General features: G+C 34.7%; 1 protein-coding gene across 3 annotated transcripts in view; it reads left to right on the forward strand.

Annotated features, from left to right (window-relative positions):
• The window catches only part of LOC114031878 (N-acetyltransferase ESCO1-like), a 49,817-nt gene that overhangs the window by 3,203 nt on the left and 29,466 nt on the right, over nt 1-17,148 (forward strand). For all 3 annotated transcript variants that reach the window (XM_027847068.1, XM_027847067.1, XM_027847069.1), the window contains exons 2-7: nt 5,277-5,323; nt 7,320-7,380; nt 9,807-9,903; nt 10,124-12,324; nt 14,354-14,468; nt 16,827-16,890. In XM_027847068.1, coding sequence (XP_027702869.1) covers nt 10,126-12,324; nt 14,354-14,468; nt 16,827-16,890 — 2,378 coding nt within the window. In that variant the 5' untranslated portion in view covers nt 5,277-5,323; nt 7,320-7,380; nt 9,807-9,903; nt 10,124-10,125. The remainder of the gene's footprint in view (nt 1-5,276; nt 5,324-7,319; nt 7,381-9,806; nt 9,904-10,123; nt 12,325-14,353; nt 14,469-16,826; nt 16,891-17,148) is intronic.

The raw sequence follows: 17,148 nt of genomic DNA on the forward strand, positions 1-17,148 counted from the left end.
ATTTTGAGTTCCAAATTCTCACTCCATTCTCTCCCCCCTCTCTGAAATGGCAACCAATTTGATATAGATTATGTATATGCAGTCATGCAAAACATATTTCCATGTTAGTCATGTTGTAAAAGAAAACACAGACCAAAAAAAACCAACAACACACACACACACACACAAATAAAGAAAGTGAAAAATAGTATGCTTCAATCTGCATTCAGATTCCATCCATTTTTTCTCTGGAGGTGGATAGCATTTTTCATCATGAGTCCTTTGGAATAGATATTCCATCTATTTGGAATTATCTTGGATCATTATATTGCTGAGACTAGCTAATTCATTCATCGTTAATCATCGTACAATATTGCTGTTACTGTGTACGATGTTCTGGTTCTACTCACTTCACTTGGCATCAGTTTATGTAATTATGTCTTTCCAGCTTTTTTTGAAAGCTTCATTTCTTTTTTCTTTTCTTTTTTTAAAATTTTGGAGGCAATGGGGGACTTGCCCAGGGTTCACACAGCTAGGTAGTAAGTGTCTGAGGTTGGAATCGAACTGAGGTACTCCTGACTCCTGGGCCAGTGCTCTATCCACTATACCACTTAGCTGCCCCGGAAAGCTTCATTTCTTCTTCTTCTTCTTTTTTAAATCTTCATTTCTTATAGCACAGTGGTGCTTCAGTACAGTTATAGACCGCAGTTTGTTCAGCCATTCCCCATTTGATGGGCATTCCATCAGTTTCCAAGTCTTTGCTACTACAAAAAGAGCTGTTATAAATATCTTTGTACATATAGGTCCTTTTCCTTTCCTTTCCTTTTTTTTTTTTTTTTTTTTTTTTTTGGATGGTGGTGGAGTGTCTTTGGGATACAGATCTAGTAGTGGTTTTGCTGGGTCAAGGGGTGTGCATAGATTTATAGATCTTTAGGCACAGTTCCAAATTGATCTCCAGAATGGCTGGATCAGTTCACAACTGCAGCAACAGTGGAATGACACATATACTTATAAATTTGATGAAGTTCTCTATGTATTTGAGATATCCAAGAAACTGTCTATATTTTTTTCACCCAGTTTTTGACTTTCCTTCTAATCTCGGCTATATTGGTTTTATTAGTACAAAAACTTGTAAATTTCATTTGATCAAAATTATCCATTTTACATCCCACAATGCTTATTTTATACGTTTTAAAACATTATTCTGTGAAAGGAGTACATGGGTTTCAACAGACTACAGTTGGAGTTCATGACACAAAAATAGTAAAGAATTTCTACTCTGTACTATCTTGTTTGGTTGATTGCCTCAGCTCCCATGGGTGCATCTTTATGGAGATGATTCCTATGGGTATTTATAATCTCTCTTGAGTTCACATCTTATATCACCAACTACCTCTTAGACATCTTAGATTTGATGTTGCATAGGCATCTCTAACTCAACATGGCCAAAACAACTCATTAACTTTCCCCTAAACGTGCTTTTTCCAACTTTTCTGTTACTATCTAGTATACCAACATCTTCCCAGTCACTCAGCCTCACAATCTGTGTCATTCTCTACTTTTCATTATCATTCTACATATTCCATCTATTGTTATATCTTGTCATTTCTACCTTCACAGCATCTCTCCTATTTGTCCTCTTCTTTCCATTCACAAAGCCACCACCCTTGTAGAGACCCTCAACATCTCATGCCTGGACCTCATGTATTAGCCTTCTAATTGTTTTCTCTGTCTCCAATCTGTCCTCAACTATCCTGCCAAAGTGATTTTACTGAAGTACAGTTCTGCCATCTCACTTCCCAGCTCTACTGAGTGGCTCCCAGTAACTTTTAGAATGAAATATAAAATTCTGTGTTTGGCATTTAAAGCCCTTCTCAGATCTGGGCCCTTTCCAGTCCTGTCAAATTTGAACTCCCTCCACATACTCTATGATCCGGCTACACTGGGTTACACCGCGGGGGGGGGGGGGGGGGGGAGGAGGCCCCCCCCCCAACCATCTGCAAACGTTCAGTAAGTACCTACTACGTACCAGAGACTGCTAAGAGCTTGGGGTACTAAAAGAGGCAAAAGACAGTCCTTGCCCTCAAGGAGCTTACAATCTAATGGGAGAGACTACGAGGGAACAAGTATATACAAAACTAGCTATATATAGGATAAATAGGAAATAATTAACAGAGGGAAGTCATTAGAATTACGAGGGGCTAGGGAAGGCTTTTTGCAGAGGATGGGATTTTTGTTTGGATTTAAAATGATGCCAGGGAGATCAGTAGTCAGAGCAGGGAGAGAGAACATTGCCATCCTAGGGTACAGCCAGAGAAAATGCTGGGAACTAAGACTTGCATTGGCTTCTTCCTCATCATCTTCAGACTTATAACTTTCCTGTCTTCCTTCAAAGACTCAGCTCAAGTCCCACCTTCTGTAGGAAGCCGTTCTTCCCTCTTCCCCCTCTCTTCGCTCACTGCCTTCCTTTTGAGATTTCCTTTCATTTACACTGGATTAATCTTGTGCATATATTTAGTTGTCTCCTCTACAGACAATGAGCTCCTTGAGAGTAGGGACTGTGTTTTTGACTTTCTTTGTATCCCCAGTTGCAGAGCACAGTGCCTGGCCTATAGTAAGCACTTAATAAATTCTTGTTGATAAACCATGCTTATTCTGTCCTAACAGCTCAAAGAACAAAATTCAGACTAATGGGTAGGAGTTACAGGATGTAGATTTTCTGTAATTTAAAAAAAAGCTGCACAATAAGCAAAGCTGTTCAAAAAACCCCAGAATAGTTTGCCTTGTTTTAGGAAACAAGCTCCTGTCTCTGGAGATTTTGAAGTGTAAAGGGGATGTTGTAAAGAAGATGCTTTCACGGTTGACCTCGATGGTCTTTGAAGTCCTATGTTTTGATAGTATTTGCATATTTTATTTTTCCTATATAAATAACTTGAACAGAGGACATGTTTCCATGTGGTAGAAGTTAGTCTCTCTATTTTATTCGCATGAAAAAGAAAAAGATATATACTTTAGTTACATGCTTGTATTTAAAAATATTAAGCTATAACATAGATATTTAGCAATCACATCCCCTGAGTTTTAATTATAAACAACTCTGTGGTCACACATTTAACCTTCATTTGAGCTGATTGTTACTTTCAAAATGCAAATAATTTAAAATTCAGTCAGGATTTCAAAAAATATTCTAATGTGGCTAAAATGATTTTAATATTTTGTTAGGTACACTACATTTTTTGATCCATACTGAGCTTGCAGTCAAACCTGAACTAACTTTTTCCAACACAAGCTGTAGTAAAACCACGTCTCCATCATTCTGTACTTAAATAAAATGTCTGGATTGAAGTAAAGTGCTTTTTGTTTTTTGCCAATTACATTTTCTCTTAGTTTTCTCCACCATTTTAGCTTGCTAAGATAATTTAGATCTTGATTTTGCCATCTAACATGAATCACTGTCAAGAGCATACAGATATCCAACTACTCCTCTTAGCTTTGTCTCCTTTCCTGTTTTGATTGAGGTGTCTTCTGTCTTCATGCAAGTGATTGATAAAATATTGAACAGGTCAGAGAAGATGACGAAGTCCTGTGGCATATCACTAGAGACTCTCCTACAGGGTGACATGGAAACATTAATCAACACTTTCAGTACAGTTTTCAACCAGCTGTGAATTCAGTTCCCCTCACTGTACTTTGATTCAGCCCACATTCTTCCATATTGTTCACAAGGATTTCACAATAAGTATTTGAAATGTTGTCACATAAATAAGATTGTCACATGTTTTGCTTCATCCCAGAGGGCAGAAATAGGAAAAAAAGACTGGAAATCAAATCAATAAGCATTTATTAGGTGCTTAAGATGTGTCAGGTACTGTGGTAATGTTGGATGGTACTGAGAAGTAGCTTTAATTTTAATGTAAAAAAACCACTTCTTAACCATTATCCTTTTTTCAAAGAATGGAATGAGCTTTTTCCAGAGTAGCCTACAGGATACTCTAGAGTTCCTGTCCACAGTAGCAGAGGGTACGCTGTTTTCCTCAGGTCTTTAAGGAGATGATGAATTATCACTTTTCATTGACATAAGTTATTGTAAAAGGAGATTCATGGATTTTCAGATATGAGTTGGAGATCTATATATAGCCTTTTGAGAATATTTCCAGCTCCTAGAGTCTGTGATTCTGAGTTCAGATACATTTACTTTATTACCTTTTAGAAAAGTCTATTTTCCTTTAAAAACCCTTATGTGGATTTCAAAGTCATATAACTTGAAACAACACAATTTCAACCTCTGTCAGGTTATTGAGCCTTGAGATCTGTTGTTTTCTGGTTTGAACCAGAATTTGAATTTGACAGTACAGTAAAAGCTCCTCATAATTACTACTAGATGTGAATTATGGTGTCTATTACATTCTTTCTACAACCTTCACCCTTAGGAAAACAGAACCATGTCAACTAGCTTTTGGATCAGAAGTTTAAAGTAAAGAAATAATGAATGAATAAAAAAAGACATTTCTTGTGAGAAGTGCTCCTAGAACGGGGCACCTAAAAGTTGCTTATTCTTAATGCAAATCTATTACTCCAGGTAAATGGTGTTATATGAATCTATTAAAAACTGAATAGTATGTATCACCTATTTATTTTTCCTAAAATCATAATACGACAATTAGTTCACACTGTAATGAATCTTAGAAATAATTCAATGCATACTTGAAAAACATTTTTAAATTTAAAGGCCCTCTGAGATATCAAATTATTTTTTGGCCTGTCTCAGGAGTTTGGTCAGTTCTTTCTCTGTCATCCTATCCGGGGTTTAGAATTAGATCTGAAAGCTGTGATTGTCCATGGAATCATCTTAGAGTTCTGGGGGTCTTAGTTCTGGGTGATTGGAGGGTAGGATTTAAGACATTTTTGTCCAGATCCAGATTGGGTTGGATACTACTTTCTGTCAGGTGTTTGTAGTTGAAGTGGCATTTTCTTGGCGAGTTTTTCCTTGCTGATATCCTTCGTTTAGCAATTGCTTCTATTTTCTATTTTCTTTCATTAACTTGGAGCCACATACTAGTTGTTGAAAATGGATTAACCAAAAACACTGCTTTTTTCTAAGGCTCACAATATAAATAAATGTTTCCAAAAGTTTAATATGAATTATTTTTAACAATTTCATTTTCTTTGCCTGGGCAAAGCCACAAAGTAACAAAATAACTGTATTCATGCTGATTGTATACTATAAAATAGAATTTAGTTTGTGCATTTTAAACTAGGTCTGAATATTTTTGACTTTTTTTATGCTTTTAAACTAGATACTTCATATTTTGCTGAGCTTTCTTCGTGGAGCTTCTTTTCAGATGTGAGTATTTTATGTAAGTGTTTATGAGTAAATTTTAGGCTACTTGTTTGTAATCTACATATTGGCTATTGTGTAGCAATACCAAATTAATGTTAATAAAGTAGAGAATATTATGCAGCTGATAAACTAAAAGATTTAATTATGGTATTTCTCATTAACTTTTTATTTAGTTATTTTCTTTGTCATCATTGACAAAGAAAGTAAGTCATCATTGAGCTGTATCAGTAAGATGTTGGGTGCAGTCAACCTATAGCTTAATTTTAAAAAAATTATTGTGCACAATTCACATTACTTTGCTTGTGTGTTCTAGTAAGTCAATTTAAGGTTTAGTGAGAGCACTTATTACCAATCAGATGCTTGGCTAGAAATGTAGTTTTATAAGTGGACAGTTTTGAGGCTAGTCTACAATGCAACTGCTGTTAACTTTGATGTATGTATAAGTGAACTGAAAGATGATCATTTAGGAAGTTAATTTAAATAGTTACATAATAGTATTGGATCTGTAGGTCCTCAAATTAGATGAAAAATCCAAGTTCCTAGGCATTTATCAGCTCCCATCATAGTAATTTTTAGAGGAAGGTAGAGAAATAGAAAAGAAGACTCTTCTGTTCTCTATGGGTAGAGAGTTCATTAAGAAAAATGAAAGAAGGTTATATTTGAACATACTAGCTAGTATATAGCGTTAATACAAATTCCGTCCTGTAGAGAAGAGAGGAGGCTTGTGGATAATCAATTACTCAATAGATGAGGGGTGAGGACAGGAAGCGTAAAAGCATCTGGTTCCAGAGAAGTGCTATTATCATTGAAGAATTTAGAGCAATACCAGAAACTTTGCAGCAAGATAATTTAAAAATCTTTGGTAAACAGTTGGCCTTAGAGGTGGGTGGTTGCAGCTCATTTAAATTATTGCCATAATAATTACAGTTTATAATAAATTTTAGCACTGTTTATTATAAAACTTACAGAGCATCAAATTAATGAGCATAGAATTTTAGAGACCATGATAATCTCAGCCCTGTTTCCTGAACTGTTTGTTAACTCTGTGAGAAAATACTTTTTTTTTCTGCTTTTTAAAATGACTCTATAGTATCATGACTTTCCTGTAGTATTCACTTTCTGTGTAGTTTTTTGATTGGAGAAATGGTCATGGATAAGTTTTGGTAGGTATGAATTGTTTTTGACAGCTATCGATCCATGATCTAGTTACCAAACAATTTGACTTTCTTGAATGTAACATACTCTGTAAAAGAAATGAATGCCATTGGGGCAGCTAGGTGGCGCAGTGGATAGAGGCACTGGCCTTGCAGTCAAGAGGACCTGAGTTCAAATGTGACCTCAGACACATAACAGTTGCTAGCTGTGTGACTCTGGGCAAGTCACTTAACCCCAATTGCCTTACCAAAAAAAAAAAGAAAAGAAAAGAAAAAGAAATGAAGGCTATTAAATATTAAATAAATTAGAGAAGATAACGTACTAAAATGTGGGGTGAAATTTATGTAACTAACAATTTTGATGGATAATTAGGGAATTATCCATATTTCTTTAGTCTAGAAATACTCGAATTTCTAAGCCATTAGATGAGTTAATTTAACCAGAAATATTTCATATAGAACAATGTGCAAATTAATGCATTTTGTATTAAATGTTTAGTAGTAATGTAATTATTGAAGCAAAATTTAAATGAACTTTTTCTGCATTTTCCAAAGTTATTCTACCCTTGAAGTCTAGTCTATGCTAAGTTGGGAAAACCTCCGGGGAAAAACGGCAGTGCTGTATAAAAATGGGACATTGGGTCTGATTGAAATATGCTTATATTTTCTGAGCACAGTTATGGTAGACAATGTCAAGCCAATGGGCAATTCAGCTTAGTTTTTAAGGGCCTTAGTGAATCATTTAAATGAAAATTATCAAATATTTTTATGATGGCTTTCTTTTACAGAGTTCATTGATGTACATTAATAATTACCCTCTCCCCTCTGTTATTTTTTTTTTATAGAATTGTTAAAAAAAAATTGGCTATCCAGTTTTTAAAAAGTGATCTCCAGCCCTTTTGTGAGGTAAGTAGCTAATAATTGTCTTTTCCAGGACGAATTATTTGGTGGTCAGGTATATTATTATATCTTATTATTATATTATATATAATATATTATATATTGTTTATACTACTTTATTGAGATTTTCAGAGAAGAAAAATTCACTTCTTAACCAATTCACCACTGAAATAGAATAAACTGTTAACACAATTTTTGTAGTTGTACTTCTATAGATAGTTGACAGATATAATTTAGAACTACTAAAACAAATATGAAAAGTAATATTAACTATAAGGTACCACATTATTTGGAATTTTAGTCTCGAGTAGTTTAGCTATTAAAATATTAGCATAAAGGCACAGAATCTGTCATTCTCAGTCTCTGGATATCTTTTAAATAGAGATTGGATAACCACTTATTAGGGATATTGATTAGACTATTTTTGCTTCAGGGATGAGTTGGATTAAGTGACATTAGAGGTCCCTCCCGATGATGAAATTTTGTGGTTCTAAAAAAATGTTGTTGAAAATTTTAGTATAGCTATCAAATGAGGATTTAGTGTCAAATGGGCATACAAACATATAGAGTATTTCCTGAGAGCTTTTAGCTCTTGAGAAAGATTTAAAAGCACTTACTATTTCTTTGTAATGAGTTGCTTTGGTGACATCTTAAAATTAACTTGTATTTCTTTTACCTTGAATCATTATCATGAAATTTTCTGAACATGTTTGTTGTATTAACTATATTTGTTTTGGAGGATTTCTTAAGTTCCTAAATCATGGAAGTGATTCCCATGTTCATCAGATGTTTTGGCATTTTTTTTTCACTACTGTCCTTGCTGGTCACAAGGAAAAATCATGTCAGATTGATGCTTTTGAGAGACCAGGAGATGTTAATGTAATTACTAAATATTTGTAGGTCCTACATCTACTCAAATGAAAACTTCCTGATTCTTTATTTAGAGGGTTGTGGGGTAAATAAATTTGTTATTCTTGTACCCTCTTCCCAAGGCTTGACATAATACTGCATCATCCAGACCAGATCCTTTCAACAGGACCTCTCCCTTCCTCTGAACCCAATCTGAACATTTGACTGATGGTGAATAGGATGTACTGCTTAGCATGGCATAAACAGAGAACAAAATTTGTTGATATATCATTGGATTATGTCCTGCCGCACAAAGGATTTTATATTTGGTCCTGAAGATGATAGGGAGCCACTGGAGTTTATTGAGTAGGAAGTTTATATGATGGCACTTGTACTTTAGGAAGATCAGGTTGATAACTGAGTGGAGGATAGACTGGAATGGGGAGAGGCTTGTGGCAGGAAGGTTAACAAGCAGGCTATTGCAGTAGTCCAGGTGTGAGGAGATGAGCACCTGTACCTGGATGGCATTATCAGAAGAGAAAAGAGGACATTTGTAAGAGATGATACAAAGATAGAATTGACAGGCCTTGACAACAGATTACATATGGAAAGGTGAGAGAGAATTGAGTCAAAGATAGTATCTAGATTGTTGGCTTGGGGGTCGAGAGAGGATGGTGGTGCCTTTGCAATAAGGAAGTTTGGAAGAAGTGAAGAAAGATAATGAGTTCCGTTTTGGATATGTTGAGTTTAAGATGTCTGTGGGACATCCACTTAGAGATACCTAATAGGCAGTTAGAGATGTGAAACTAGAAGTTAGCAGAGAGGTTTGGGTTAGATTAATAGATTTGAGAATCATTAGCTTACAGATGTTAATTGAATCTGTGGGGGAGGAACCCTGTGGTGTGCTCATGGTTAGCAGATGTGACTTGGATTAATTATTTGGCAAAGAATACTGAGAAAGACCAGTCAGATAGGAGGAAGACCAGGAGAGACATGATGGGGACATTAGAAGTTATCTAGACTAGCCTTATAATTTTAAAGATGAGGTTAAGTGACCTGTCCAAGGTCACACAGGTAGTAAGTTATAGAAGTAGGATATTTGAACCCAGTTTCCTCTGATTTTTCAAACTCAGTGCTCTTTCCATTCTACACGACTGCCTCTCATTAACTGAATTTCCATAGCAAAAAAATTATTATTCTAAATGAGCATAAAAAAATCCGATACTAACTAATTAGTCATGTAGAAGTCAGTAACAGTATTAGTGGAACCACATAGTGCTACTATTAATACTGTGATACAGGTTACAGAGCACACTTTTCACATATTTGATCATTTTTGATTCTCACAATCTGTGAGTTGGATCATGAAGGTATTAGCTTCATTTTCTAGATAATTGGAGCTCAGATAAATAGAGGATTTGCCTCAAAATCTTACAGCTATGAAGTAGCAGACCTGGGTCTAGAAGCCAGGTGGTAATTCATAAACTAGTGCTTCCCCCCAACTCCCCACTGTCTTAGGAGATATATTGCTATTGTCTTCTTTCATTAAATTTAAATGTTTTCATACCTGATCTTTCCTTTAGGTAAAATGTAATGTGTCAAGAGCAAATTTATAAGGAATGCTTTTGTCGTATTTTCAGAAGTTAAGGTGGCTGAAGTTACATCCTTTAGGGAGAAACTGTAAGTAAAGCACATTTGATATATTGAACTTAAACCAAATTGTATTCAAATCAGAAAAGTTATAGCTTAAATATGAGGGTCATCAGTATATATAATATCTATGTAACCCTGTATGGATAGAGTAAGTCAAAATTAAAAGTTTCAGTTGTTGGTAAATTGAGGCTATTTATGTCCATTGCCTTGGTTAGAATGAGCTATAAACTTTTTTTTTAACTTGCAGAAATGGCAGCACAGAAAAGGAAATCTACACTGGTAGAACATTCTGCTAAACGGAGGAAACTAGATAACAACAGCAAACTGACAAACTCAGCAAACAGAGAGAGAAACTTCGAAACACGACATGTGTCAAATAAATCAAAGTCAAATAACTGTAAAGTACAGAAGAAAAAATCTCCCAAAACCTTTGTCAAAGCCGACAGGTCAGTGACCAATAAAACCACCAATAATTTTGCTAGGTCTTCTTATCAGACTAAATTAGTTGAAAAGTCACAATCTGAACCTGAATTAAATAGAACCACCCATAAAACTTTGCCTTTAACAAAATCAGCACTAAAATCTCCAAATAGGATAAATTCTCTTCAGGCTTCCCCCAAATCCTCCAAAGTAAAACATAAGAATCCTTCAGGGTCCAATCATACTATTTCTAGTAATGCACCAGGAAAGACAGAGAAAACTAATTTGAGTGAAACTAAAATTGATTTTGAAAATGAATGTCAACATCAGTTGAAAACAGATTTTATGAACAGTTCTGGAATCCAGAGCGTCAAAAATAGTAGGCATTCAGTATTAGATTCTACAAGGACATTTAAAACTACTCAAAAGATTCCTGAGTCAGAAATGAAATCTGCAAGGGGAAAATCAAAAGAAAACAATTCTGCTACATCAACTAAAACAGTAAAAAATAACAACAAAAAAGGACAAGGAGTTAAAAATTCTCAGAGGGCTCTAACAAAATCAGTTTGCAAGGAATTAGAAAAACCATTGACTAAATCTTTCAGTGACTGTAGCACAAATGAATCTGAACTAGGAACACACATGGCCACCAGGTCAACAAAGGCTTTCTTTGATGAGAAGAAATCTACCAACTGCATTCACAAAACACAGGTGACTGTGAAGAAACATTCACAAGAACCAAGACAAAATAGGAAACCTCAGAAAAAATCAGCTCGAGCAACCGCTAAATCAAAATGTAGCACTCAGTTGAATGAACAGCTTAATAGGAGATCACAAAGACTACAACAGTTAGCAGATATTTCAACAAAGACCTTGCGAAACAGAGAAATTAAAAGTCAAGTTCTAGAAGTAAAGCAAAGTACATCAACTAATAGAGCAGAGACCTGTAGCAAAGCTAAAACTAAACCTAGTCAAATTACAGTTGTGCAGAAAAATTTGAAACGAAAACTCGTGAGCTCTGACTCTAAAGAAGACAGAAGCACAGCAAGTGAAGTATCAAATTCACCAAAAGGAAAAAAATGCAGGGTAAATAATACATTAGATGGTGCCTGTGGTCCTCAGCGCAAACAAGGATCTGAAAAATGTTATCAGCACGAAATTAAAAAAGAAGGAAAAAACTCAGTGCCTGTCATCTCCTCCCAAGACAAAAAAGCAAAAATGGCCACTTCTCTGATTTCAAAAAGGAATGAGGAAATTAACAAGAAGGAGTTAGTTCATCCAAAAATGAAAAGTAAAACAAAATCAAAAAATTCACAACCAATAATAACTGAAGGAAACATGGATAAACATTCAGAGGAAGTTGTAAAGATGAAACGTGTTAGCATCCTTGAACTATGTGAAGAAATTGCAGGTGAAATTGAGTCAGATACAGTTGAGGTGAAGAGAGAATCTTCATTTACTGAAGGTCGAAAAGAGGATGAGAAGCCAACAAAGTTGGAGCTGACTGAAATTGAAACACAAGTGATTACTCAGAAGGAACCAGATGAAAATGTTCAGTGCAAACGTTTCTTCCCCAGTAGAAAAGCCAATCCTGTAAAATGTGTATTAAATGGTTTAAACAGACTAGCTAGTAAGAAATCCAAATGGACCAAAATTAAACTAGGAAAAGCCAATCATTTACGTCAGAATAGTTTAGGTTCTCCAAATGCTCCTAAAGTGGACCCATTAAAAACTAAACCTAAACTTCCACAAGCTTCAATTCATCTGACAGCTTCAGAAATGGATCATCCAAAAAGTCAAAGCCAGTCACTAATGCTGAAATCGTGTGCTGATAAAAATTTAGCATGCCAGGAGGAAAAACAAAAAGAGATTTATTTTCAAGAAGTCAGAAGTGGTAAAACAACTGAAAAGAACAGAACTACAGAAAGGGCTACTGAAAATGGTCAACAGGATAATCAAATTAAACCTCCTCCCAAGCCATCACTGGATAATCAGATGAAACATTCACTTGAACCAACACTTGATGAGGTAATCAATTTCATTGTGTATAATTTCAAAGGGATACGGGTACTTTGTAAAAAAGTAGTTTGGCCCAAATAATCATGTCATGATTTTGTTTAGCTAAAATGCTTTAATTTAAAAAGTCATTTGTTAAGATTAGGTTATGTACATTAGAGAAGTATAAACCAACTGCTAATTAAGATATGGACAGGTAAAGGTCTTTACTAACTTGGGGAGATAATCATAAAAGCAGTGGAAGGCAATATAAGGCACTTCCTTTATAGTCTTTAAGTTTCCGTGGAAATTCAGTCTTTTTTTTTTTTTTTTTGATGGTTCCTTATTTATCAATTTTCTGCAGAAAACCTGATTGTTTCCTGCTTCATTTAACACATTCCCACATACTCTTAATCCCTGTTGTTTTTAACCCTGTTTGTCTAAACCTAATATAAATTGGGACAAGCCTATTTTTGTCAAAATTTTTACATAGTTATATTGTAGAAAGTGGTTTAAAAAACCTCATTGATACAGATAGCACTGTCGTATGACAGAAAAAAGGTCCTTGTTCAGACCTCTGGTGCCAAGCAAAATAAGTGGCATCATCTAGTCCAGATGTTGTTTGTGAAGGGTGAACTTACTTCCTCCTAACTCATTTCTTCTTCAGGTGAAATAATCTTCCATTTCCTTCATCTGATTTTCAGTTCATGTCATTTCAAATCCTGTGTACATTCATCTGGCTTTGTAATTCAGAGCTTGAGTCTTATTGCTGGAAACCTGAAATATAAATCAGTGTGCCCTAAGATGCTTCACAAAGGGACAAAAAGGAACATAATATATACTCTTATTTTCTGTTCCTTTTTTAGTTTCCATCATAATTAGTAAGGAAGTAGAGTACAACCTTTAAAAAATGGATGCTAGCTGGAGATACGCAAGTGGTGGCCATTCTACTTTGGTAATGGGATCGTTATTCATTGATGACTTCATCACAAAAGTTACCATGCTAGATTGCATTGTAGTAGTCTTACTCTCATCTTTCAAGATATTTGTGTAAATTGTCGCACTACCTTATAAGCCGACAGGTTATATCAGCTAACATTCACAAGAAGGTTTTGTAGTTAACATACTCAAACCTTTTTATTCTCAATTTTTTAATTATTTTGTGTAAGTATTATTTGCCATTTTATGGAAAAGGAAACGGTCTCAAAGAGCATTCTTTGTCATTTTCCCGAAGTCACACAGCTATGAAGTGTCAGAACTGAGATTTTAATCTGAATCATCTGACTCCATAGTAGTGCCTCAGCTAGATAGAAGTAAGACTGGCACATAGTATGTAGGTAGAAAGAGGATAGGAATGGGATGTGCTGGCATCAGGAAGGATAGGAAAGTAAAAAATGCCAGAGACAAACTGCTTTCTTAATAATGATAAAGGCTTGTTAAGTCAGCCCTTAACTTCTAAGGCTAGCTCATTCAGTCTTGTCCAACCTATACAGAATCACTTGGTTATTTCAAATGCGGTCCTTTGTCACTTGTGCAATAGACCACTAACCCTTGAAGAAAGAGGAAGTGATAGTTGGGAAAAGGCAACATTGGCCAAAGTTGAAGTAAATTTTGTAGGCTGTGCTGAATTTTTGTAGGGCTGGTAATTTTTGTTTTTGTTTTTGCCAGCAGTGGAGTTAAGTGACTTGCCCAGGGTCACACAGCTAGTAAGTGGTATGTGTCTGAGGGCGGATTTGAACTCAGGTCCTCCTGAATTCAGGGTTGGTGCTCTATCCACTGCACCACCTAGCTGCCCCCATGGCTGGTAATTTTTGAATGAATCAGTTGTCTGAACTTGTAGTTTATTAAGGTAAGAGTAACTCATGAACCATGTACTTTTGAGGGAGCTCCTTAATATTAGCAAATAAAGTCCCTTGTGAATATAAAATGTAATTTTCTCTTTATGTGCTCTCTTTTCATCAGTTTTAGCATCTAGTGCTTTGGATTAGGGGACAGAAATTAATGCAGAGGGAGAAATGGTTTGATTCAGAATGTATTAAAATTTTGAATTGTGTATGTTCAGAGTTTCAGCTTGTATTTGGAATCTAGCCCAGAAAACACTCCAATGAAAAATGTTGCAGCAGTGCCACCTCTTCTTAATCAAGCCAAAAATGATACAGGAGAAAATAAATCTCCAGGTAATACTTTGAAATTAAGTTACTTGAATTTGTCAAGGTTCAGAGATACTTTGTCAGAATACGAAAAAAAGTCTTCCTCCATAATAATTGTTCATTTCACTAAGCATTGTTCAAATCTTTTAGACTTGCAAGTTCTTTCTAGATAAAGTGTAGTCTCTTATAGTGAGATTTTATTTTCCAGGAGATTAAACATTTTATCTGTTCCTTTGCATTCCTAGAATGTGGTGATTTGGTTTTATCTAAAGAGTTCTAATATAACTCATTTATTATTCTTGATTCTTTTCCTGGAGCTTCTTAGCCTCTATTGTAGTGGCTTTTTATTTTGTTTTTATTTCAGGATATCCATAGCTCACATCTTCAAGAATTGATTAATACTCTTAAAGGTAGTCAATAGCAATTTAAGAATACAAGGACTTCCTTATTTTTCTTTATTTCATCTCCTCACTCATAACCTTCAGTTACTGAAATTCTATTTGATTAACGCTGCTAACTCAGTATTAGGTTCCTGATCAATTTAAGAAATGTTGCCATCTATTCCACTTTTATCATAGAAATGTGCATGACATCTTACAAAAGACTTGTGGTGAAACCTATTTCCATTTATAAAATAATCTTATTTGAAACTTTTCGTCATTGTTTTCTTGACTGTATTGGCAGATAAAGAGAAAGAAATTCTGCTAAAGGAAAGTACTAAAGATAAGACCTAGGCAGTTGCAGTTATATTTCTTATCTCTCATCTTTTTTGATGTGTTCTCATAAAAAATATAGAGTAAATCCAAAAATTGGTACATTAGTTCAGTAGACAGGTTTTTATTTTTTATTATGAACTTCAATATGATGAACAAATACATTTCATTCTAAAGAATAGAAAAAGAATATATGTAAAACTGAACTTGTAGCTTTTTTGTTTAGTTTTTTGGTATTTTTAATGGCTTAAATATCCTTGTTTCTCTTCTGCCTCCCATTGCCATTTGCTTTTTTTTTTAATACTTTTTTTTCCAGTTTTTAAGCATTTATTTTCTTTATGTACTCCCTCCACCCCCACCCCAGGGTGGGGCGGGGAAAGAAATGCAAAATCTCTTATATAGGCATAGTTAAGTAAAACAAATTCCCACATTGGCTATGTCCAAAAATGTGTTTATTTCACAAGTGTGACATGAGTTGGCAACATTTTTCGTTATAAGTCTTCTGGAGGAATGGTTGGTCATTGCATTGACCATAGTTGTTATCTTTCAGAATAGCTCATTTTTGTTAGGATATAAATTGTTCTCCTGGTTCTGCTTACTTTAGTTTTCATCAGTGAGTGGAACCAAGAGAACGTTGTACATAGTAACAGCAACATTGTGTGATGATCAATTATGATAGACTTCTCTCTTCTCAGCAGCACAGTGATCCAAGACAATTCCAAAGGGCTCATGATGGAAAATGCTATCCTTATATAGAGAAAGAATTATGGAATCTGAATGCAGATAGAAGCATACTATTTTTCCTTTTTTGTTTGTTTGTTTTCCTTCCTTGCTTTTCCCTTTTGTTCTGATTCTTTTTTCACAAGATGACTAATGTGGAAATATGATTTTAATATGATTATACATGTATAACCTATATCAGATTGCTTGAGGAGGAGGGATGAAGAAAAATTTGAAACTCAAAATCTTACAAAAGTGAATTTTGAAAACTGTCTTTACATGTAATTGGAAAAAAATAAAATACTATTGATTAAAAAAAAAACTTCACTCTTCATATCAGTTTTCCCAGATTTCTCTGAAACAGTCTTCATTTCTTACTGTACGATAATGTTCTGTTACATTCATATGCCTTAATTTGTTCAACCATTACCTGGGTAATGGGTACCCACTTAACTTTCAGTTCTTTACCTCAACAAAAGGAGCTGCTATAAGTCCTTTTTTGGTAAATATATAATCTTTTGCTCTTTGGGGTTATAGACCTAGTTGTGGTATCAGTAGGTCAAAGGGCTTGCCTTAAGTAACTAACTTTTGGAGCATAATTCTAAATTGATTTCCAGAACAGTTGGTACAGGTTACAATTCCACTGATTGTGCATCAGCATGTAAAATTGCGTATTAAACTCCTCAATAAGTAAATAACTCAATAATAAATTAAGTATTGTATTTTGGGATAAAATCTTGTATTTATTACCCTTTGTTCCTTTCTTAAAATTCACAGTGTATAAAGCAAGGATAATTTTATTGGCTATAAGTAGGGAGGAAGAGAATTTAATTGGTTTTTATTAAATGAATTTATTAAACAGTAATAAATTTATCATATTTTGACGTTGTATGTCCAAGTTTGACCAGTTATATAGCTAAGAGTGTGATCTTTTTTTATTATTAAATTACAGATATAACTCCTAAACAGCTGATAAGCACTTTTAATAACCAAATATCTAAGACCAGTGATAACAGGTATGGTATTACCTTTATCTAGATGAAATGATGAATTCTTAAGATATTTGTGAGAAATTGAAGTTTTGGGGTGGTGGAGGAATGTGTCTTATACACAACTAGGTTTTTTATTTTACTTTTATAGGGAACTCCTAGTAAGTAATTTCCCTTCACTAATGGAGATCTATAGCTGCCCTGTATCTTATCGTCTTACCAGGTCACTGACAAGATAAAGGGGTCTACAAAGTTAATCCAGGATTAACCTGGGTTCATAGAGCC

The sequence above is a fragment of the Vombatus ursinus genome, unplaced genomic scaffold, assembly GCF_900497805.2.
Source record: "Vombatus ursinus unplaced genomic scaffold, bare-nosed wombat genome assembly UNPS02015255.1, whole genome shotgun sequence".
Classification (NCBI taxonomy): Eukaryota; Metazoa; Chordata; class Mammalia; order Diprotodontia; family Vombatidae; genus Vombatus; species Vombatus ursinus.